The sequence below is a fragment of the Pleurodeles waltl genome, chromosome 4_2, assembly GCF_031143425.1.
Source record: "Pleurodeles waltl isolate 20211129_DDA chromosome 4_2, aPleWal1.hap1.20221129, whole genome shotgun sequence".
NCBI classification, from domain to species: domain Eukaryota; kingdom Metazoa; phylum Chordata; class Amphibia; order Caudata; family Salamandridae; genus Pleurodeles; species Pleurodeles waltl.
The window spans coordinates 424,030,632-424,056,347 of record NC_090443.1 but is presented as its reverse complement, the minus strand read 5'-3'; the positions used below and the strand labels follow the sequence as shown (position 1 = coordinate 424,056,347).

Here is a 25,716-nt window from a genome sequence, read left to right as displayed (position 1 = left end):
GTGGTGGCACTCGGTACTGGCGGATACCCATGGATGGTAGGTGTGTGCAAACGTTGCTGCATCATTCACATACATGTAATATTTTTTTTTTAAACATGTGAAACAATTACCATCACAAAATTCTTTCATCAAAGGTATCTTTTTCACATTCATGCCCACCAAATAAGTTTCCTGCGGCTCCGACCACTTCCACAAAATTATAATTTTGTCTTCAAGGACTGTGCTTACTTCTAAAATTACCATGAAGAAGTACATAAATATCAGAAGAAGAAAAAATACAAAAGCTACTGGATATCGGAACGTGAAAATCTGCAGAGTGAAAGAATAGAGCAAAGGAGAAGTTGTCACGTGTAATCCCAGAGCATATTCAAAGCTAGAGGCTTGGCGAATGATAGATATATATATATATATATATATATAAAAATAAAGGTAATGGACAAAGATAAGCTTCAAGACCAAATAATTCAAATTCCTGTTGTCAAACAGTTTAGGACTGGATGATGGACAAACACCGAAAATGGGGCTATCTACGAATACATAGGAACCCTATTCTACAGGGGATCGCGACTGGTCCCTTGACGCAAGGGTTCCCCTTTAAGCAAGAAAAAACTTCACTAGCGGCCGTGGTGTGACTACTGAGTAAATACATGTCCACCATTCAATAAAAGAGGGCATTTGGTATCCGACAGGGGTTTACCAGAAATCTAAGTTGCATCACCAAATGTCGAATGGCTTATTTAACAAGAGAACCTGAAAGCTGACAGTCACAAGAAGGGTCTGTTACAAGGTCTACCTACTCGGATGCCCAATACAAGCCGAGTCTAGCAGAGTACTGCAAGAAATGTCCCTATGATGGCCTCCAAGCAGTTGCGTAGAACAGGAACTGCAGTTTAAAGAACCCCCCCAGACTAGGTGACGTGTATGCTGTAATGCACAGAACATTACCAAAGGTGGGCCACACATACACATAGACCCAGAAGTTGTGCAAAAGAGAGGAGTCGTCCATATGGTGACTGTACTTCATGAAACATTAACACCGGAACCATTACCCAAGTAATGGATGGCAGCTTCTTATCCCACTGCGATCCAATGTAAACAACTCACAGCCATTCTTGTGCTCATGCAAATGAAGTACCAAATCCAGCTGTAGTTCCAACAACCAGTGAGGGTTGCAACCCCAGTGTGTTTTGCCCATTGTACCAATAGTCTTTCAGAACGCATTCTATAGATTGTGTAACACCCCCAAATAAAGAATTCACTCTAAGTGTCTCCCAGATCAAACGCCACATACAAAAGGATGAAGGTTTTTTTTGCAAAGGGCAACACTCGTATACCTCCCAGAACCACAACAGTAGCCCCGCATTGTGACCCACATAGTGCAATGAGAAAGCTTTCCCTCTTCAATCACTTGAGCCTTATTTAATGCAAATTCCAAGAGCCCAATCCTTTTTGCTCAAAAAGATTTGCCATATCTGCACATTATCAACCAAATTGTTTGCACTCTGTTTTGTATCACGTGGTGCATATGGTTTTTTACTACATGATTTACGCACTTGCTCTCCACAAACTAAGACACCCAATACGTTTGAAATCCTACTATTGTCCTATAGCTCGACAGGGAAAGTAAGTGACAAACAGGTTTGAATATGCTCCCCTGACTTATTCTACCAATGAGCAGGCAACACCACTGCTGAGATAAGAGTCAAAGCCATGACTTAGCTGAAAGCAAGCTTATTGCCATAAAAGCAAATGTTGCAAAAGTCAATTCGAATTCTACTGCTGCATTCTGTTAGAAGCTTTACAAAGAAAGCTAAACTATCTGACGGAGAGGGTTAGTGTCCCGCAATTTATCCTTGCTATGGTACTGAAGCATGCAGTCCATCCAGGCGCACCCAAGACTCAACCTGAGTCCTGAAGTAGCTGTTGAAATTCTTCAAAGCGCTACTGAATAGGGTAAACATTTCGGGCTTTCCTCACAAAATGGCAAACTTTACAAGGGTCATCTTGCACTTTACATGCCCTCAACATTTAGACAGATCAGCTTCTTAGATGGAGTCATGTAGGTCAGAGGGCAAAGGCTTCGGGTGTTTTCAACAATTAAAAAAGCCTCTACATTCTAGAAAGATTAATTAAGCAGGGGCTGTGAGGCCTTCTTATTGTCATGCAAAACTGCTCAGAGGCCCTTTCTTTGGAAGTTAAAAAATCTCTAGGTGTCTTTGGATCCGAGCAAAATATACTTCCTCCTTACTTACCAATATCGAGGATTACTGTACCTCAGGACACACAAGGAAATCTGCCCATTTGATGTGCACGTGAAAAAGATAATAAGGCGACTAACCAAATAGAGTGGAAACAATTTGTCAGCAACTGCCATTTTCACACTGCAAAGAGTGCAGAGCTTGAAAGGAGAATTCAAGGTTATGAGAAGAAAGTGGAAGAATGAGGAAAAAACTGAAAATGGAAAAAATAAATATGCAAAGCTGTCAACAATCTACCCCCTCTCCTTAAAGGGAATGGTTGCCTTACAGGAAAATGCGGTGGGCAAGTAATCATGGAATGGTGGTTAATTAAGAAAATGCATTCCAAATCTGCAACTAGTATACAGATATCTTCCTAAGTAGAAAAATTCCAAGAGGGAATAACACTCCCGAGGGGCTCTCCTTCTATGTGTTTTTAAGTTAAATCTTGCAGTCAAACTAATACCTCTCATCCTGCTCTACCTTTACCAGCACCAAAGCTCAATGCTGGCAACCACAAAACAAAAGCTCACTTGATCCCATAACAGCTAATTGAAGACATCGGCCCTTGCCTGTAACACACTGCAACGAAGGCCTCATCCTCTAACCGTACATCAATCAACTTCCGATTAACATACCAAGTTCTAGCAAACGAGTAACACTGTGACACTATCTTTCTGATTCCTGAGTTCTCCCCCCAGCTTACCCACCTGCACCTTTATTATCTGCACATACCTGCAACTGGACGTGTAAGTACCATTCACACTTAAGTTCTCTGGATTATTATGGTAACAAACACCTAGGTGGCGTGCCAAACCATACAAAATAATCAGTAAAAGGTTGGGGATCACTTAAGTCCTATTAGCCAAATGATTTTCATTAAATAAAAAGGCAAAGGTGAAACAATTAAGAAATGCCTCTAAAAGAGGAAAACACTAACGATGCTGCAAAATCTGCGTCCCTTGGTAATCAGTCTTAACACGTTCAAAGTTACCTAAACTCAAATTAAAGAACGAATAATAAGGTCTGTCAGACCCCTTTTGGAAGGCCACAGGGCAGACAGAGGCTAATGGGTTCCAACAGTGGTGGCTGACGTCATTTGAAAACAATTTTCTGGGGAGTCCTGTGCTACTCTGAAAGGGTTGTATTTGGCCCAGTTTCCAAACACTTGAATTTCAAGATAGCAAGAGCAAACAATCACAGGCTTTTAATGGAGGTAGTGTAGATGGGGCAGCAGCTCAGAACTCAACAATCAGCCAACAGACCGAATATAGTTGCCTTTATGAAAAAAAAAAACAAGTGTTTACCTTTAAGGGAAAAAAATCATTTTATTTTCGGAGCAAATCTAAATACAATACATTTTAAAGGATGCGACACACAGGGTAGCAGAATGAAAAGTTCTCTAAGTGATTATATGAATACAAATCCCCCCTCGACCATGGGATCCGCTCCAATTAAAATAATGAAACTGACACTTATTTTCTTAGGTCAGGCTGAAAGTAGCATTTTAATATTTTTATACTTTTCATGAGTTTGCTAAAAAAAAAAAAAATACACTAGACATCAAGAGGCAGATCACTTAAAGAGATTATCAAACACTGTAAACCACACCCAACATTAAATAATAAAAAACAAAACACTCAAAGAATTCAATAGTTACAAAAGCATTTCAACTAAAAACGTCACATTTGGGATGTGAGTCAATCACTCTCACGAAAGTTAATTTTCCTTTTTCGAGTAAATGTTCCTGTAACTTTACTTTTTCCCCAATTTTGAAAATATTCCTGTGTGCAATTATCAACATGTAGTGTTTTTAACTATAGGACATTAGTTCTATTGAGATCTTTATTAGGACAATGGATCCTTACACGGGAGACATTCCGACTTCACCATTGCAAGTGATAAAGGGGATTTGTACTTTTGGTGGTACACTGGGCTACCATGGTCCTTATGCACATTTCAAAGTCTTTAACGGTCATTCGCACAGGCAACAGTCACGAGTTCCTAGCTACATTTAATGCTCTATTCATTCCAAACCTGAGACACCGTGTTCTTCCTGATGGCTGTGCCTTCCGCCCTCTAGCGCAGGCTGATATGAGGTTTAACTGCAAGTTGCTCTTGACAGGCTAAGACATGAGGAGAATGTGGTTGCACCATGCCACCTTTTCAATGTGCGATCTTCACTGTGGATACGCAGCAGAAGCCTTTCACAATGGCTATGCAAGATGAACTTGGAAAGGCAGCTCAGTAATGGCATCACTTTTGGAAGTAGTTGTGAGCGTCAGGCCAAATCTTCTTGTGTTGACAAATGTAGGCAGTGGCAGCCACTGTGCAGGTCAGGCTCTCCACTTGGCAGTCCTTTGCTTGTCACTGGCAGCAGCAGCACTACATGATCAAACCTACAGCCAGCTACCGGGTGATAGGTTTCTGGCACAAACATAGTAACAGTTCACTTCATAAACTACATAGAGAGACAAAGGACCTTTTTACAGGATGGGTCTTATGGCACTCTTGGTTCGTCAGCTTTCTCTGGGGTTTCCCTCACTGAACAGCTGGTCTTCCTGTAGGGACAGGCACACTCCTTACCTACCTCAGCAGGGCGACAGGCTTCCAAGCTCTTGTGGCAGACACTCAGCTCCTGGCGCAGAAATAATGACTACAGATGATGTACCCTAACATCTGTGAGACTGTTAATCAGACAGACACCAGCACTGGCAACACAGCAGCTCATGGAATACTGTGAGGGGCACTCCCTTTCACAGCCAAGAGGAACTTGGGATTGGAACAATGTGGGGTGGTTTGGATCCCACTTTTACACACATTTCTGGACAAGTCACGTGTATCCATTGTCTCACGTTTCTGAACTAGTTTTGGTTGGTTCTCCATCAACCGTCCTTCCCAGGCTGCTCTCTCCAAGCACAGCCTTAGTGTAAAGTGGTGCTTCTTACAGCAGGTAACACTGAGGCGGACTGCAAGCATGGGCACAAGGAAGTGTGCATTTTCTGCACTTGACAGACATCATGAAGCAGTAATCAGAGACAGACAAAAGTACAGGCCTGGCCCAGAAATTTCCTCACAAAGAGCAACAGAAACTGCAGTTTAACCATCAACATACGATCTATCAAATGGCAGTGCTCAGAACGAATTAATCTGGCCCCAATGCTAAAAAAGACCTCATGATAGCCCTGTCCTCATTCTCCTCACTTAGGCATCTGGGACGCAGCCATCCAGCCACAGAAATGCAGACAATACCCTTCCACAGACTGGTGAAGCTATACTTACCGTCCGTCTTGTGTCATGCTACACTCAGGGGCACCCTAAACAGACCACTCTGGCTTCAGTATTAAGATACACATACACAGTCAGATTACCGTAGTTGGGCATGCGCACACTCTAGATTAGTGTGGCATCAGGACCAAAAATAAAAGTAAGGCTACAAGTATCACCAGCAGTCGGGCACTCTGCAAGAAAACATGCCAGTTTACAATGCATGGGACATTTCTGTCCCAACAAGGCCTATTTCCATTCCAAGCAGCTGAGTGTCACATGCAAACCGAAAAACTGATGCAATAAAGTGACTGGACGTTTACCTTGAACAGCAGTGTTGTCACTTGCCCCAGCATTCCAAGCTCCATATCCTGCTGTAAAATGAAGGGAGTGTATCAAACAGTTAGAATTCATTTTATGAACTCTCAACCATTTAAAAATGATTTAAACATCACTTAATTTACACCCACTCACACTGTAATTATATTGTTTTATCAAGTTTATTAACAAAAGGCATTGTAATGAAAGCAGTGCACTGTGGTGCCATGACTTCGTACATCCTTTGTTTCATAAAAAGTAAAAAATAAAATAAAATAAAAAACTTGCTTCCCTAAGGTCTTTCTTTATTTCGTTCTATTTCATACTAAAAATACTAAAAAGGGCACAGGTTCATCCTAAATTGATTAATTTTGTCATACCTTCAAGCCAGAAAGTATTCTCTGGTTGATTACAGTCTCATTCGATTCAACTGAAGTCTGTTTCGAGCTCAAGACCCATAAAATAAGTTACTGGATAAATATAACCTCATACGTCAACACACACAAATGTCCCGTCAACATTTATTAAACAAAAATACCAGCAAATATCCAAAAGCCCTGTTTGAAAACGTGACCCCCCACTATTCAGTACTGCGCGGAACCCTCTCTAACACAATACCTTTAAGTAAACGTTTCTTGTAAGAAGTTAGAATCTTTTGCAACACCTCAAAGCAAAACGGGTCAAGCATCTTGCTGTTGGAGGGCATTTGTGAACATAGTGCCCTTCCTTAGATCCACAACACACATCTCAATTGGTTTGAGGTCTGGACTTTTGAGTTGGCCACTGTAAAAGCCTAAGTCTTTTGCACCTATTCTCTTGAAGATTTATTGTGTATTTTTTATCACTGTACTCTCACATGAACTACTTTCAGCTACATTTTAGCTGCTGTACAGATTATCTCACGCTTTCTTTTGGAAGTGGTCGTATAAGTAGGAATTCATGGTGGACTCATGGACTTTAAGGTGGCCAGATTCTGCAACTGCAAAGGAGGCACACACCATCAACCCTTTTACCGTCATGCTTAATTGCTGAAATGAAGTTCTTGTGATGATATAAAGTGTACACAGAATAGTATAGCGCCTTTTGGCTGCTATTGTCCAATGACCAGAGACTTACCTGGGAGTGACTCTTACATCGCGCTGGGGTGTGACTACATCTCCCAGCATTCCCACATTTCCCTCACTCAAGGTGGCAAAAGGGAGGCCGGGCCAGGTATCAGGGAGAAGCCCTTAGAAGTGTGGGAGTCAGCCCGCAGCGCTGGACGTGCTTTTTGGCTGCTAGTGTCCATTGACCAGAGACTTACCTGGGAGTGACTCTCACATCGCGCTGGGGTGGAACAACAACCCCAGCATTCCTCTCACTCAGGGCAGTAAAAAGGTGCACAGCCAGGCATCTGGGAGAAGCCCTTATAAGTGTGGTAGCCAGCCCGCGGGAGGTGCCCAGGCAAAGACTGGACAAAAAGCGGGCCTGTCTGCGTCCAGAAGAGGCCTGGCCAGGACCCTTTTCTTGGTCTTTTGTTACAGGACCTGTTTGAAGTCCCCCAGTGGTTCTTAGTGGGTTTGGTTTCAGCACCCAAGCTTGTGGACTCACTGCAAGATGGGTAAGCAGAAGGGATTTTTTTTGGACGCTGGCTGTTTATGTCAAGGGAAAGTTTTTAAGGACGTCGTTGGTAACGGACTTTCTAGATCCTCCATACTTCCTTATTTAACCACAGTGGCTGGGGCGATCAATTATGAAATAACGACTTGTGAGAAGAAGATGGACATCCGTGCCAATGCGCCTGTTGATATTGTGGGTCCTACATCGGTAGTTCAGGATGTTGCTCCTCCATTAAGTCCCAATAAACAGAGGGCTGAGATGCAACTTCAACAAGCACCACCTTTACTCCATTTGTTGATGTGCATCAATCCTTGGCGCAGAAGGGGGACAGGGGTTTACCTACCACTTGTGGTCCTCCTGTCTCTAAGCAAGAAAAAGAAAAAGAAAAAAAAAGGAAAAAAGTGGGATTATTTTCTAGCTGTTCAGGGGCCAAACATAAGGGGAAGTCAGTGCCATCGGTGCGCATAGTGAGTAGTAGTGGCAGTCAAAAGTTCCTAGTGCTATAATCACTGACATAACCTTGTCCCCTTAGTGCAACTCTGTTTTGAGGTGGCAGTTGATGTATATCAAAATGTATGGACAAATTGTCAGTTATTGAGGCGAGCTTAAATAATATACTGCTTTTTCGTAAAGCTAGTGCTTTTGTGGAGGGCTCTGAAGTGAACGCTATAGCTCCTGATTCGGCTGTCCCCAAAAGAAATCCCTTGAAGGGTATAGGAAGTCGGCACTATTGTTAACAGGTGGACATCCTGCAGTCACCCCTATATCCCTGCCTAATATCAATGCCTCAGAGGTGCGTTCAGGGTCACCCAAGCAATTTAATTATGTGTTCTGGCCCTTCTAAACAACCTATTAATAATAACCCTGCAACGTCGGCTTCATTTAGGGATGCAAATTACGTAAAGGATGAGGTAGAAGAGAGGTCCTCTCTTGAATGGGAGGGAGGGGCACATTGCAAACACTCCTATGCCAACATCACCCCAACACATGCTACACTGCACATTCCCCCTGCCTCGACTCCTTATATCGCCATACTTACTGGCGTCCCAGAGTTGAGGAAAGGGGTTAGTGAAGGTTATTGGGCATTAAGGGGCAAAGTGATCCATTGGTTGTCAAGTTTGGGCCCGGGGAAGGTTGTTCTTTGGCAAACAGGATTCTAATGATTAGGATGGATAATTGGGTTGGACCCTCCTCCAAAAACAGTCCTGGGGATCGTATTGAGATTAATCTTGACAGACAGGACATTGTCCCAATGGTTCTAAATCTTGTCCCCCTAATAGCCTGTACATCTTCTATTGAGGCCCTACCTATAGGTTTTTTTTATAGGCTGGCCTCGGGTCTAACTGCGACTCGATCGCTTAGGAATCCCAGATGTCATCAGGCTGCTGGTGTAATGCAAATTGAGGGTACCAAGTTTGGGCTAGCAACAAATAATGGGTCGGAGGCCCTGGGGTTAGATAGTGTGGATTGACTTCCTCTTCCTTTGGCCAGTACAAAACCATCTATAGGTCAGCCTGTGTTAATATTAGATGGATTATCAATTACGTGATCTAGGCCCAGGGATTTGTTGGCTGAATATTTCTGATCCAGAGACTAGGGTGTTTAGTGATGATTGCACTGAGTGTGAAGTCCCCAAGCTGTTCAAGGGATGCTTCTCCCTCAGGTTCCATTAGAAACTTCCACATTACTGTCTAGCAGATATGATGGGTGGGGGTTTAGGCTGGCTTCTTGGAATGTAGCGGGGTGAGAGGCAAATAAAAATAAAAAAAATAAAACCCAGATTGGTTGCCTATGTCAAGTCCTTTTTCGTTGATTTGTCTGCAGGAGGCTTGGGACAAAGAGTGCACCTTTTACCTGGATGAGTATGTCTTTTTTAACCCGGTCATGTCCCCTTTCCGGGAGGGTGGGGGGAATCCAGGAGTTCGCTTAACACTGGTTTCCTTCTCTCAGGGCTGTAACATCAGAAAAGGGCCTATATCCTCGCCCAATATGCAACACTTTGTTTTTTCAGCTATTTCGGGTACTTTTGCATTACTGAATTTCTATAATAATGTGACTAATGGCCCTTCCTTCTGTGGTACACTTCAGACGCTCAGGTCTCACATAATGGACATAGAGCACAAGGAGAGTGTAAGTGTTGGTTTAATTCTAGTGGGAGATTTTAACTTACATCCCTCCATTCACTCATTTTCGTCACATGCTCAAACGTGTGGCTATAATATCTTGCATCTTGAGGACAGGCGACTGTTTAAATTACGTTCTGATCGAGTTCAATCTGGTCTGTGTCATGACTGAGGCACATTTGGACTCCGAGGGTGATTTCTCCCCAACTTTTATTAGTCATGGGGTGAAAGCTACACTAGATTATATTTCCTGTTCCGCTCCGTTAAGGGAGTGGCTTGGTTCTTATGTCATTAGTTTTTCTGGTTTTAGTGATCACTTTTGTATGTTTGTTGACATTGGTAGTCTTTTTGATATTACCCTATCACAAAGTACTACATGTAAATTGGTTCTTAAAACGACAGACTCAATCAAAAAAAAAAAAAAAAAAAAAATTAAATTTGTTTAGGGGAGCAACCCGATGATGAGGCTTTTTGGTGTGCTTACCAGGCTATACAAGAGGAAGTCAATCTATCCCTTCTAAATGATGTACCCACATTAATCCTCGACAGTTTGATTAAAAAAAAAAAAAAAAAATTCGTATTGTCACAAGTTATTACTGAGTGCCCTCAAGGCTTCAACCAGGGATCGTTGCCATGTCTCTACGAGACGTAGAGCCTACAAGCAGGTGGTTGAGGAGAGGAACAGCAAACTCAGAGTGGCAATGTGGTATGATTAGCTGGAGGCATCTAACAATGAACAATGAAGATAGCGGTCACTTTTGGAAGGTAGTCAATCACCCCCTGTTTAAAGGTGATAGTACCCGTGACATTTCTTACCACACTGCCCCAGAAGATTGGGTCAAGCACTTTAAAGGTATCTATAGGGGAGAGTGAAAGGTTGGATCACCTATCCCTTCTGTTGTGGCCACTGTATGTGTTAAGAGTTTAATGTTCTGAAGTCACAGAGGTGGAGCGTGCAATCAAGGGTATGACAAGCCATAAAGCGCCCGCCCATGATGACATACCTCCCGATTTGTTTAAGTCTAAGCCTGGTTTATAGGCCAGATTTTAACCAGAGTTTTCAATTTAGCTGTTTGGATGGGTTTGCCACGTTCTTGGTCCAGGCCCATTATTATTCCTGTTTACATGAAGGGCTCAAGGAATCTTCCAAGCTGTAATAGGCCCATCTCATTGATGGATTCGGTTGTAAAAGTGACGTGCGGGGTGATCCTTAAGAGGGCTTTGACTTGTGTGGAGGAGGGGGTTGATTTTGTCAGATCTACACCACAGATACCGGCCTGGTCTTAGCACTTGTGATTGATGTCTTAACCTTTGTATGTTGATGTAGGAAGCTGGCCTGGTGTGTGTTGGGTACCTAAGGTATTACACCTTATACTAGGTCCAGGTATCCCCTCTTAGCAAAGTGTAGGCACTGTCTAGAAGCCAGGCTCTCTAGATGTAGCTGTGGATGAGCAGCCAAGGCGTATCTAGGAGACATGCAAAAGCTCATGCAATACCACTGTAGTAACAAAGCACTAACACACATGAAAGAAAACACTCAGTTGTACAAAAATAAAGGTGCTTTATTTTTGGAGCACAATACCACAAAATACTAGAAGGGCCACCCTCCAATAGGAGGTAAGTAACACACTAAATATATACACTAGCAATCAGAAAAAGGCATAGAAAAGGTTAGAAAACAGTGCAAATAGCAATAACCAATAGTGACCCTAGGGGGAGCCCAAACCATATACTAAAAAAAATGGAATGCGAAAACAGGACCCCCACCTAGGTAAGTGTAATGTGTAGAGAGGAGCTCGGGGTACTAGTAAACCACAGAGGTAAGCAAAACACCACCACCCAAGCGACCAAGAAAGCAGTAGTAAATCACTCGATTTTCTCCAAACCATCCAAAAGGAGGAAAAGAAGACACCCAGACAAGACTGCAAGAAACCGGCAGTGGAATCCTGAAGAAGACCACCTGTGAAGAGAGGGGACCAAGTCCAAAAGTCATAGTGGAGTCAAGGAGGAGTAGGAGCTACTACCCACCCAGCTTGTACTTGCAGCTGGTCGACTGTAAGAAAGCACAGGTAAGCACTGCAGCCTTGGAGCCAGAGAAGAGTTCCTGATGGATGCAGAAGATGTCCCACGCTGGACTGACGATTGCAGACGGGTGTCAGTGCAGGAATTCCACCAACAAGCCTTGGCAAAGGCCAACTTACGGTTAGAGGAAAAGTGGTGTTGCCAGGGACCAGCAAGGCCCCCAGAGGACTCAACCCATGCAGAAGGAGCCCACGCAGCACTACAGAAAAGGATCCTATGCCAAAGGAGAACCATGCAGAGGGCTGAGCATTGCAGGAAGGGGTGCTGGGACTGGAGCTACAAAAGGCCTTGGCAGCTGCAAGACACGAGGTCCTGCATGGGAAGGCAAGGGCTTACCTCCACCAACATTGGACAGCTGGCAGAGAGGACCAAGAGAACTACTCCGGACCACCACTCGTGAATGCAGGATCCACACAGCTCAGGATGAGATGAGATCCCTGCAGCCAGTGGTCATTTGCAGCAGGTGTTTGGGGATGCAGGGGAGTGACTCCTTCACTCCAAGAGACTGAAGAGTTGCTGTCTTCTGAAGATACACAGCCAGGGAAATGTTGCAAAGCTGTCAAGAACCGTGAAAACAAAGTTGCAGATGAGTCTTCTCCAATGATTGCAGCGTTGTTGATTCCTGGAGGGTCCAGTCGCAGTTCCAGTGGCCAGAAGTCAAAGTGGAGGTTGCAGGGGAATCCATTGAGAATGAGGAAATTGTGAGATGCGGGGGGTGGGGGGGGGGGGGGAGGAGTCCGATTATGAATATGTCAATTATTCGCACAATGCACTTTATTCTGTGAACGATCAAGATGCTTAGGTTTTTTATTGGTTTTAGGCTGTCTGGGGTATTATGTATTTGTGGTTGTTTGTATGTTTATTGTTGGGGTGGAAGGCGGGTTTGTCCAAGTTTATTTGCAATATTATTTGTTTTAATATTGTGTGTTTTTATGTTTTATTAACTTAATCAGTTTTTTTGTTTTTTTTGCTTTAATGGTCTTGAAAGGGACTGAATAAAATATTTTACTACTATTAAAAAATATATAAAATATTATCAAAGATAGAAAAGCTATTCCTGCAGTACTCCTCCTATACATCCCGTAGTTCCTCAGTACTCCGAGCTGTGCCATCATAGCATTCATTAGCATGACAAAGCTTATGCTCATAACATCCAACTCTCCCTTAAAACTCAGCTATCATTATCAAAGATATTCAACGACCATGGCAACTAAAGCACCCAATGAATACGTGGCAGAAAGCATTGATGTTCCATTTGCAACATGTACCTTAATAAGGGAGACCACATTTTTAGACAATTTCCTTTCAGTATGCTTAAGGTCATGGGTTAAGTTTTCATTGGCTAATAGTTAACAAAGTTTACCAAACCACTGTGTGATTACCCCATTTTATATGGCTCAGTGCCACCTTTTAGAAGCAAGTGATGTTGGGACACTTCCCTCATATACGAACACAGTGCCATTTTCTGTTGAGCATCATCAGCTGTTCTGGGGTTTATTTTGCATATCATTGAAATAGGATTGCATAAGCAAACTATGGGATGATATATATATATATATATATATATATAAAAAAACCATGTCTCCGTCCAGATTTCTTCAGATATCTTTCTATTCAATATTTGTGACCACCTTACCCGATACCTCCACGGCACTCCGCTATAGATTGTCTTTAAGGAGCTTATAAATACCAAAGATCATCCCTCTAGGTCCTAAATAGGTTCTTATGAATATCTCCTTATGAGTCAGCTCACTGGTAGTTGCTAGCCTCCTCAAAGGGTGCATAAGCAAATGTCGCAGTTGGAGGTACTGCAATTTATGTCTCAGATTTTAAATACTTTTTTTATATTGCTATATATTTATTTATTTATTTTTGTTAACCGGGGACGATCCCAGAGTTACCCGCCCACAACTGCCCTGTCCATAGGGATCCACTTATTTTCTGTTTCTGTGGGTGACCATTCAATAATCACTTTAAGTTGGCTGCTCTGTAGTAGGCTTCACCAACAAGCAGCTCGTAAGTACATCTCTTGTGTGCAGCCCAGCCTACTAAATTTGGAGCTTCTGCTTTGTTGAATTAATATAGGTGTACTAAAATTGAGAGTGAATTCAAGAATTTGAATCTTTGTATTTTCAGCACTCATAAGCTGTTGTTTCAGAGGTCTTCAAACTGGGGGGCGATCCCAGGGGGGGGGCCCCAGACTCTGGCCAAAATAAATATTATACAGATAACAGGCCTTTGTTTTAAGCAGAAGCATGTTATTGCAGTTTTAAAAAGCTAACAGTACTTAACTGCAATGTTTAAATAGGCTTAGACATATTTAAACATTGCCATGTTTATAAAATAATTGTGAAAAATTCTAAGGGGGGGGGGGGCCAATGATTTTTATTTTTCAACTGGGGGGTGGGGCGCGCCATTAAAAAGTTTGGAGACCTCTGTACAGTTGTTTATAGAAAAATACAAAAACAAAAGGATGATGAACAGAGTGCTGAACAATGGAAACACTCGCCCCCTCCGCCACCTCCCCCCCCCCCCAGCCACAGATCTGGGTTTAATCCATCGTTCTTTTGCTCACCATGCCACCCCAGTTTGGACCCAGCCATATGCAAATCAGTCTTGACCCTGTTTCTCATGGGAACAGTCCAGCCCGAAATACCAAGCAGGTCCTCCCTGGACCAGAAACAAGCATCCTTGGACCGGTTTAAAGGTATCGCTCTTCATCAGCTAGGCTAGCTTGAATCCAGTGGCATAGTGAGCACTGGACCCACGTCTGGGCATACCCTTCACACTTAGGGCAACTTTAGCAACACAAAAGGATGATGGACGGAGTGGTGAACAATGCAAACACTCACCCCCAGTCACAGATCTGGGTTTAATCAATCGTTCTTTTGCTCACTATGCCATGGGAGGACCTTGCCTGGCAGTTTAGGTTGGACTGTCCCCATGGGGAAGAGGGTCAAGACTGATTTGCATATGGCTGGGTCTAAACTGGAATGGCATGGCACGGCAAGCAAAACAACCGAGGGATTAAACCCAGATCTGTCACTGGGGGGTAAATGTTTGATTTGTTTTGCATTCCGTCCATCATACGTTGTTTTTGCATTTGTCACCCCCAAATGGGAGGGTATGCCCAGACGTGGGTCCCGAGCTTGCTATGCCACCAGATTCAAGCTAGCCTAGCTGATGAAGGGTGATTGTATGTTGTATGTTATCACTCCTCAGCGTATGTTTGATGAAACCCACTTAATCAGAGTCCACCAAAATTGGCATGACGTTCACTGGCCTATTCGCTTGATCCTTGGTAAAGGTTTTGACATCCATGATTAGCAGGGCAATTGGCCTACACAATGTGCATTGCTTGGGTCCCTTTAACAGTTTAAGGATATACGTTATAGCTGCCTGTTGCACTGAGGTGGTGACCCCTGATGCCCAGTCAAATGAGTTAAAAGCATGGGAGAAAGGATTTATAGAATAGATTAGTAAATCAGTCTTGGCCTGGAGTTCTCACTATACTCATTTCCTTTATCGCTTTTTTAATCTCTCAAACGGCAGTTGGTTGGTCTAGTTCTTCTCAATGGGAGAAGAGGGGGAGTTTGGAGATTCTGCAGTTTTAGCTCATTCTTTTTCGCTCTTTTGTGGGTACAGCTTAGCTCTTTTTTATGTATCTTTTAGTTTGCTGTGATCACAGTTAACAGGCCAGGATAGTCAATACCTGATTACCTTTTTCATAACAGTTAGGCCCTAGTTTTCACAAGGTCTTTTCTTCTCAGGTTGATCTTCAGCTGTTCAGGTGCCCTCGTAATACTGCTGGCTGTCTACAATTGTTAAGGGGGGGAAGTTGTGTTTATCCATTTTTTTATTTTTTTTTAGACGTTTCAATTCAACAACTAATCTGACTTCCTGTGATCTATTTTTTTCTTCTTTATGCAGCTTTTGCTGGAATAGCGTCTCCACCCATTGCTGCATTAAAGGTGTCCTATCGGGTCACCAATATTGCGTTATTGGATCTGTATTATTTGAAATAATTCAACTTCATGTTTTAGTTGAAATAGTCTGTGGTCCCACGGAGCCTATATATGCCCATGGTTGAATATTTAACTATCTGACATATCTTCCTAGAGCAGCCTATGCATCATGGTTTGAGGCATGAAGATAAAGTCAATTTGCAAGTACAAACTATAAATCCAGGATTTATAAAGCGAGTCAAATCACCCTAAGGGTATCAAGGCACTGAACTGTCTGCTTTGGGTGAATGTGATCTGCCCAGAATCACAGGATGCTGAGCCAATGCGGAGACTTGAACCTGGTTCCACCAGCTCCGAAGTCAGCAGCTCAGGCCATTACGCCACATCTATGAACATAGGAGAAAAATACAAATACTTTACATCTATATGTAAGGTTCACCATTCTGCTTCCAGGCCTTAGTTTGCTACTAGTATTCACAGCTATTTCAAAGCCACTCCTGTCTTTTGACCAACTGAGTTAGTTCTGTCAAGATTGGGATTCCACACCAGACTAAATTCTCTTCCCAGTATCACCTTGCTTGCTGCTTTCTCCATACGTTCAACAGTATTTCTTAGGAATGATCCTTGGCCTGTACTAGGGGCGTAGTTATTTATGTAAGTTGTGGATCGGTGGGCTCTCTATATATGAGCATTTAACTAACATACTTCCTGGTCCATAATCACTACAAGTTTGTCCCTCATTACTGTTTACTCAGTATCCCCACTACTACCATTTTAGAGGCTCCTGAGCCCAAACCTGCATGGACTGTGTCCCATGTTTCATTCTAAATGTGTCTTCATGTTGTAGGGAGGTCTCCTGAAAGGAAAAGGTCTGGATTATGCCATTTTATATAGTCCCCAAATCTTCACCTCTTTTAAGGAGACTTAATTGCCTGATATCTAGTGAGATAAATTGGAATATGTTTGTCTCTTTGAATGTTGCATGAGATGTGCAGTGCTCAGAAGCTTTGTTAATAAATGAGGATCCCTCTGTATCACCAGAGGTAACAAATACAGCAACTAATTCAACTAATTTCCCCACTACATCTACCACTTCTAGTACTCCTCAAGATGTATGACTTATCTAACACTATTTGGAAACTAGCTCTGTAGGAGTCTGTTTTACCTGTTCCCTCGGGACTCCAAATTCCAACGCCCGACCCTACAATAAATGTCTTCACTCCAAGTAATGACTGCACCAAATTCTCTTTTTCTGTCATGTATTACATCACCAATTCAGCACCCCCTTCTCTCCTTTGTCCTCATTTCTGGAATTCTGCTCCCTGCTCTTCTATTGTAGAGTCAGCGCTTATCAATGCACCTATCTTCACATGATAACTGCCTGTTCTTCATGAATGTGTCCCTTTGTGTAAGTGGTGTATCAGTCTTGTGTGTTGAAGCTCTCTTCTCCTTTCACCCTCAGGGAGGCTTGGATAGCTCCTCCTACTGATGGGCTTCTTAGGTTTCAAAGGTTTAAAGCCTTCCTCAATGTCATACTTTTTTTCTGAGACTATTCAGGTGAATTGTAGAGCTGTCAGTAAAGTCCACTGGTACTTTAGTTTCGGTTAAGTAGTTGAGCTATTTGCTTTATGCTTCTTCTTTTCTCAAGAGTAGTGGAGGTCAAGTCCTGAAAAAGAACAATTCTAATGCCTTTGACTTGGATCTGTTCTAGCCTCCTGGCTCTCTGTCATTTCCTCCTTTACTCAGTATTCAGCCATCTTTACAACTATGTCTCTAGGGTGATTCATGGAATGTTTGGTTTTCCTTACTACTTTATGTGCTCAGATAGCGGTCTATTTTATCTCCAAAAGAGTTCTGGAGTATTTCACTGAAGATATTTTCCAGGCACAAATAGACACTTTCCCCCTTAACTCCTTCAAGTTATGAATGTGAACTGTTCACCATGCATTTATCTTGCAGTAGTTTGGCTTGTGTTTCCAGGAGTGCTGAAGAGGTATTTATTAAAAAATAAAAAATATATATATATATATATATATATATTTTTTTTTTTTAAATAAAGGCTTGCCGCTGCTTAGTTTGCTTCTGGTTGACAATGTGGATTCCAGTCTCTGATTCAGAGATTGCATGTGTGGTCAAATATATGCAATATCTTTTGCCAAATCAGTTCTCAGAGAACCCATCTGCTAAGGTCTTCTCTAAATCTGTTTTCAAGTCTGCCAGACATGCCTTTAAACCTTCTTTGGTTAGCACGCTTTGTCTCAGGAATTACATTTCCAGTGGGCTGTGGGGAATCTGGTTCTGACCTCTCAGTAACAAACATTTGTAATTCTTTCTCTTTCTCCTCTACTGCATTGTAGTTGTTTCGGCATGATATGTATTGCTACTGTTGAAGGGGAAAGCATATGATCCACTGATATTCCACTCCATCCCCAAATGTTTCCTAAGGTAAGCTGCGATCCTGATTTGTGTAGGGACTTTAGCAGCCTGGTGGCTGAACTAAAGGTTGTCACCCAGCTATGTTTATGCAGCTCCCATCTTGTTGATGAAATACATGATTGCTGGATTTTTTTCGTTGGGGTTCCGGACAAGTCTCTCAGGAAAGTGTGGGAAGCACCCACAATCTCAGCTTTGTTTCATGCGGCGTTTAGACCGGTTCTTACTTCCTATTTGGTTTTGCGCCAACCAAATTCAGGTATGATGGGATGTCCTTCTGCCATTTCTACGTTACCTCAGGGTGGGGGCTTTATCTGTACCATTGCTCCAGTCTGATGGAGGTCCCAGTCGCCCGTCCTGGTCTCTCACTCCCAGGATGGTTTGCCTCCTCTGCAGGCGATCTGTGCAGCTCCCATAGGCAGCGGCACAAGCCTCACACCCAGAGGCCTGCTCCCATTGAGTACCACTTGATTTCCCGGCTGGTGCCCCAGGTAAAGGCAGACCCTACGTCCATCCTCCTGTCTAACAGAAGTCTTCTTAGTTTCAACAGGAGGTTGCCATTTTGTTCTCAGAGGCCCAACATAAATTATTTGCTAAAGAAGGGTCCCAGAATTTGGTAGTGGCTTCTCACCCCCCTGAATTGTTTCCCATGGGTTTCCATAGGAACAGATTGCTTCAGGGATTGTCAAGCCCTGGTGGGAGTTCAGAGCAGCAGGCGGGACTTACTGCTTCAATGCCATCTTAGGCAGAAGTCCTGGGCTTGTCACAGTTTTTTTTCTTTTTCTTTTTTTTTAAATGGTAGAGTAATTAACTGAAAACATACTGTATTGCGAGAAACCTGTAAATCTTTGGATGCAGCTACAGTATTCGGTGTGGTCTCTAGGAGCATCATATGGTCTGATCTTGAAGTGAATTTGCCTGAAACACCCAATCATGGGTAGACCGGTAACAGTCTTAAACTTTCTCCATTTCAAAATGATCTTTCTGTCTATGGAATGATGTACTGCATGTTATTTGGAAATGCCTTAATAACCCCTCCCATTGAAGAATGCAAAAAAGTGATGGCCGAAATGCTTGAAATCTCATCCATTGGTGAATACTCAGGGACACATCCCTGTCCATTGTTTTTTGCCACCATGCCTCCTCAGATTAGAGACCGCCACATAAAAATCAGCCTTGGTCCTGCTCCATTATGAACAGTCCAGCCGAAACTGAAAGGCAGGTCTTGTACAAACTGGAACACAAGTAACCCAAGATCAGTTTCGGCCTATTTGGGGCTATTCAGTTGGGTGCCGCTTGTCACTTGGATGAGAACTGGACCACATTGGGGCATACCTGTTGCACTTAGAGAGTTTTTCCCAAAGAATACAAAAAAAGTGATTGATGGAATGTTTTAATTATTCTGGTAGTTACTATGGCTGTATCCCGGTCCATTGTTGCTGTGCCCAACATCCCACCTCAGATTAAACATCAGCAATATGCAAACCGGAAGCAGTTCAAGCCGACTGTTCCTATTTGAGAAGGATGGATATGGATTTGCCGAAGGCAGGTCTCTGTCTAGAGTGGCATAGTTGGTGAAAAATGATGGCCTGGTATGCAGTCTCGGACAGCTTGGCAGTGGTGGAGATTAATTTCAGCATTCCTTTCATCATGTTGATGTTTTTTCATTGCAAATCCCAGGCTGACTAGCATCAACAATTACTTTCTGAAGACTGTCACAAATATATTTTGACCTAGGTATAAGGTGTTGAAACAAAGCAAATGCTGCAGACCAAACTGATTGTTTGTGATTTTATAGATAAGTGTTAGTATTTCCTTGAAGACCTAGCAATTGTGTGCACCTGAATCTAATTATCTTCTTTACCAGATAAAGAAGCAATAAGAGTGGATTGTTTTTCCCCCACCAAAGGCTTCAGAATGATGGCAATTTCTTTATATTTAATAATAACAAAGTTTGTGTGTAAAATGTAATGAGCTTACATTTATATACCATTAGGACTTGGTTAGAGCTAAATGAAGGTCATACATGTCTTTATACTTGAAATCATACAATCGTAATTAAAAGAGAATACTTACTTATCACTTCCCTGTACCCACAAATATAACGGTCATAACAAAAATCTGTTCAATAGTAATTCTAAGGTTGAAAACATTCACTCATAGTTCTCAGCTTATCACCTATTTGATGGTATGATAGCATGAGATTGGCATTTTCGCATTAGTAAGTTTGCTCACAAAGTGTGTGCATGTGGACACCACCTGTGGTTGATACAAGTTTTGTCCACTTGGAATGCTTACATTTATTACATGTTGATTCGTCTTTGCGTTATCGTTTCAGGTCACCTTTAATAGGAAGTCTATACATTAGTGTTAGTAACACCTGTATGATACATCCCTAAATTGAGAGCATACTTACTTTTTTTTGTGCGGACTAGGTATAATTGTTTTTTTGGTCCTGAAGACACAGCCCAATTTGTAGGGATGTCCATGGCTTGAAACATGTCGACCAACACTCTGTAGTACTTTCATAAACAGATTCACGTAGGGAGGTTAGGAACATTATTTTCCACAGTCCTCTCCCACTTTCTGTTTTTAATCGTGACATAGGTATTTCAGGTTAGAATAAAGAGCAACTCTAGTGTCTTTAGTCAATTTTAGATTTACTTTTCCCAGTCCTTCACCAGACCACACAGATTTCACAGCATTCCTATAGCTTCCAGATCTCCAGCAAAGAGCCCCCTTGAGGAGTCTGTTGTACACTGCTGCGCCAGCTCGACAAGGAACATTTCCGATGATGAAGCACGCGTGTTCTTCTGCAATTGGATTTGAGGAATACAACTTAAGAAACAGTCTAGTCTGTTTTGATTATCACATTCTGAGAGACTGTACACTGGACCGGCAGTATCTCCTAGTCCCTCTCTTTTTCTTACTGAAGGATACAAGTCATCAACCAAAACTACAGTAATACAATAAAGGGAAGGAAAGCCACTGAATAAGAAGTAACACATGCGAGTAGCAAGAAAGCAATGAGCAGGCTCTAAGCCCACTGTACGGTCCACAAGAGGTCTTTCAATAACAGACAGCTTAAAGCTATTCGAAGGTGAGACACAAAAAATAAATGACCACATACTGTGAAACAAAAATTGAAACTTAACATCTCCAAATTCAAATTTATGCAGTGGTCACCAAAAGCAGGAAAAATGATAACTGACCAAAAACTGGCCTGAATAAATATCTTTGACCTGAGGGACCAATCTGATCATTGCTTGCTAAATAGAAGACATAATAGCTAGTGTGGTCCCCCTTCTTCACACTGTCCCTGAACAACCATCTGAACTTCAGTTTGACACCATGGGGCACAGCAAGATAAGAAGTACCCTGGCACATGGCCATATCAGGTAGCCAGACCCACTGATGAAGGCTAGAGGATGAACTCAGAGGTCAACTTGGTAAAAATCCACATTCCTCAGTCTCTCTCAAAAGGAACTGGCCTTTTACAGGATATCCACATTACTCTACTTCCCCCCCCCCCCCCCCCCCCACCTTCCCAATAAAGAACCCATCACAAATACCACTCAAGAATGTCTGCAAAAAATCCAGACTGGCTCACCTTCAAGTTACATTATCTGACATGATACTCATACACTGGCCAAACGTCCTTTGTCAAGCAAAAAAAAGATGCATGTCTATCTAACTAACATGACCCACAAAGAATGTTCTAAATTCTCGAAAGGCTAGATAGAGCAAAAATGCCTAAAGTAGGTCCTTTAATGTTCTCCTGGGGCAACGAATCAACAGCTGCTTGTGCAATGTTAACGTCACAAATAACATGCAACATTTTCTCCTACATCTTCCCAAGCTGGCTGAGGGAAGCAGTGTAAGTTGAATCCAGTACTGAGTACAGAAAGCCTCTTCAGGTAAAAGCCAAGGTTTTTTTTTTTTTTTTCAAAAGTAACAGGAGTCAGCAGGCCTCCAGAATAATGGCCAAGTTCAGAGTGGAAGCAATGAAATTCAGAGCAAAGGAAGCCCAGAGAACAACAACACTAATAGCAAGGCCTGCAAATCATCAAGCTCACAACAGAACCAAAGGAAACACCATGATCTACCAAGAGGTCAAGATATGGCAACTTCATATAAAGCCAAACTAATCACACAAACAGTGATATTAAGAGTCCCCTTGATTCAGTGCGATGTTGAATTTTATCTCCATGCACTCTCCTCTGTTCAGCTTCTTTCTCTCCCATCCTTGATGCTCCTAGTTTGAAGAGCACTGTTGTGTCCTATTGTTCTCACGTGAAAGGTATGATCACCAGAAATACTAAATCAAAAAAACAGGGTTGGTGTAATTTTTGGAATGTACTCTCCTGATGAATGTAAAGTCTTTCCCCCAATTTAAGTCTATGCATTTGTCATCAGCATATTTGTGGCACTGAATGAAATATTCTCCACAAATCAAACCAACTAATTGCTCTGAAGAACAAGTTACTTAGAATCGGTAATACATTGTCTAGTAGAGATTATATCTAGCTGCGGATTCCTTACCTCTGAATTTCCCACGGGTCAGACTGGACCCGAAAACTATTGCATGAGCAGGACTCCTGTGCGCCACCAGGAGTTTTCGTTCAGTTCCGACCTGTGTTGTTGGCGCCAGAAGTGACGTCACAGTCACCTATACAGGCGCCAGGAGCGCAGACATCAGTTACTTTTCACAACTTACCACGCCAAGAGCGCAGAGCCATGAAGTGAACTTATAAATGTGCGTCCAAACTAGGGTCCTGAAAGGGATCAACCTTAACCCCAGAAATCTGTCCGCAAAGCGGGGAGGCATGGGTGGGTGTAAGGAATCTGCAGCCAGATATAGTCTTTACCAGATAATGAATTAACCAAGGTAAGTAACCTGTTCTTCTGATAGAGACTTCTAGCTGCAGATTCCTTCTCTTTGAAAAGATACCCAAGAAATACCATCCTGGCAGTAGGATGCAGACAAATTGACTAAACTAGAAAGTCCTGCAGGACCAAACGGGCAAAATGCCAGTCTCTGCAGACCTGACTGTCCAGGCAGTAGTGTCTTGCAAATGTGTGCAGTGTTGCCCATGTTGCTGTCTGACAGATGTACAGGACTGCGACTCCACGAGCTAACTTCGTGGTCGCAGCTTTTCCTCTGGTGGAATGGGCCCTCAGCAGGCTGCTTTTTAGTCAGGGCATACCAGATCTTAACACAGAGAACAACCCAGCGTGAAATAGTTTGCTTCTGTACTGCCCGACCTTCCTTCGCTCCATCATACCCCACAAACAGTTGGTCGTCCACCTGGCACTCTTGTGCAGTTAGCATAGAACAACAATGCTGTTTTTGGGTCCAGGCGGTGGAGTTGCTCCTCTTCTTTAGAGGGATGTGGAGAAGCGTAAAAGGTGGGAAGGTTGACAGATTGCCCCAAATGAAATGAGGACCACCACTTTCGGGAAGAAGGAGGCCCTGGTGCCAAGCACCACTTTGTCTGGGAACAAAGAGCAATAACAAGGCTTGGATGATAAAGCCTGCAGCTCACTCATCCTCCGAGCAGATGTTATCACCACTAGGAAGGCTGTCTTGATGATAAGCAGCCGGAGGGGACAATTGTGCAGCGGCACAAAGGGAGCACACATAAGACAGTTGAGAACTAAGTTCAGATCCCACTAAGGCATGATAAAGGGCGAAGGTGAAAAGATATGTACAAGCCTTTTGAGAAACCTAAGAGACTTAAATGAAGAGGATTGGTCACGCAGCCGCAGGAAGGCGGACAGAGCAGAGAGATAACCATTAAGAGTGCTCAGAGTAGATCTCTTCTGGGCAGGGGAAAAGAATGAAGAGCGGAATATCAGAGAAAGAAGCAGAAAGAGGGTCGATAGACTTTTCAGTACAATATTTTACATATTTTTGCCAATGGCAGGCGTATAATGTTTTGGTTGAGGGCCACCTGGCCACCAAGATAACTTTATAGACGTTGGTAGGAAGGTCAAAAGCTATCAACTGTCTCAGTTCAATTTCCACGCAAGGAGGCGTAGAGTTGACAGGTTTGGGTGGAGGAACCTCCCCTGCTGCTGCAACAGAAGATCCTTCCGAAGGGGCAGCCTGATTGGGAGGATCGATGCTCATTTTCAGAAGCTCAGGATACCAGACTCTCTATGCCCAGTCCGGATCAACAAAGATTACTTGGGCCCAGCCATTCTTGATCTTCTTGCAAACTCTGGATAGAAGTGGTATGGGTGGAAAGGCGTACAGAAGGCCTGAACTTCACTCGAGGCAAAAAGCGTCTCCAAGGAATTGCCACCTTGGAAACTCCAAAGCGCAATACTGCTGACATTGCACAGTCTCTGTAGAGGCAAAAATTCTAACCAAGGTTCTTCAAACTACTGAAAGAGCCCTTGCGCCACCTCCAAATGGAGATGCCACTGGTGATCCGCCAGGCATCAACGGCTGAGTTCTTCCACCCTAGCGTTCAGAGAATGTGTCAGGTGTTGAACCACAAGGTTATGCCCTGCGATTCCATACATGTCCAGAGATGCAGAGCCAATTGACAAAGGGTCCACTACCCCACTCTGCTTGTTGCATTACCACATGGCAGTGGTGTTGTCTGTAAACACCTGCACTAACTTCTCTTTGGCAGACGGAAGAAATTATTTCAACACTATTCAAATCGCCCAGAGCTCCAGCAAGTTTATGTGGAGACTGTATTCCGCCTGAGACTTCTGCCAGATGTTCTCCCCATCCCAGGAGTGATGTATCTGTTACTACTGTCAGATTTGGTTGGGGAAGGAAGAGGGGTCTGCCTTTGACCCAATCTCGATTTGTGAGCTATCACTGCAGGTCACTGCAGTTCCCTCAAAGATGTAGACCATGTCGGAGAGATCCCCCTGATGCTGCACCCACTGGAACTTCAGGTCTCACTTTACAGCCTGCATATGCCATATTGCATGATTCACTAGCAGGTTGCAGGAAACCATGAAGCCCAGCACCCGGAGTGTCATTCTCACCGAAATCCAGGATAGAGGCTGAAACATCAGTATCCTAACCTGAAAATCCTGCATTAGCTGCTTGGGAGGAAAAACCCAACACTGGACTGTGTCCAGAACAGCTCCAATGAAAAGGAGCATCTGAGAAGGGGTCAGATGTGACTTTGGCACGTTTATAGTGAACATAAGTGAAAGCAGGAGGTTCTCTGTAATCTGGAGGAAGAAGATGACTTCCTGGGGCGAGCCCGCCTTCAAGAGCCAGATGTTGAGAAAGGGGAAGACTAAAACCTCTGACCTGCGCAGATGACCTGTGACCACCGCCATCACCTTGGTGAACACCCGGGGACCAATGCTAAGGCCAAAGTATAGCATGGAGAACTGAAAGTGCTTGTAGCCTACCTTGAATCTCATGTAACGCCTGTGGGCAGGCAGGATGGGGATTTGAAAATACACATCCTGGAAGTCCAACGCAACCAACCAGTCTCCTTGATCTAGGGCAGACAAGACCTGAGCCAAAGTGAGCATCTTGAATTTCTCCTTTTTGAGGAAGAGATCAACAGTTTGGAAGTCTTGAAAAGGGCCTTGTTTTTTTGGGGGGTATCAGAAAATAGTGGGAATAACAACCACAGTTTACTTCTGATATTGGAACCCTTTCTATAGCCCCCCTGGCCAGGACAGCTGTAACTTCTTCTCAGAGCAGTG

The 25,716-nt window shown here is 43.2% G+C and overlaps 1 protein-coding gene across 5 annotated transcripts in view; it reads right to left on the bottom strand.

The window, feature by feature from the left end:
- Positions 1-25,716, bottom strand: part of AKAP8 (A-kinase anchoring protein 8) — an 816,848-nt gene that overhangs the window by 588,607 nt on the left and 202,525 nt on the right. For 3 of the 5 annotated variants that reach the window (XM_069231685.1, XM_069231682.1, XM_069231684.1), the window contains one exon: positions 5,828-5,878. In XM_069231685.1, coding sequence (XP_069087786.1) covers positions 5,828-5,878 — 51 coding nt within the window. The remainder of the gene's footprint in view (positions 1-5,827; positions 5,879-25,716) is intronic. The other 2 variants (XM_069231683.1, XM_069231686.1) reach the window with 1 other exon arrangement.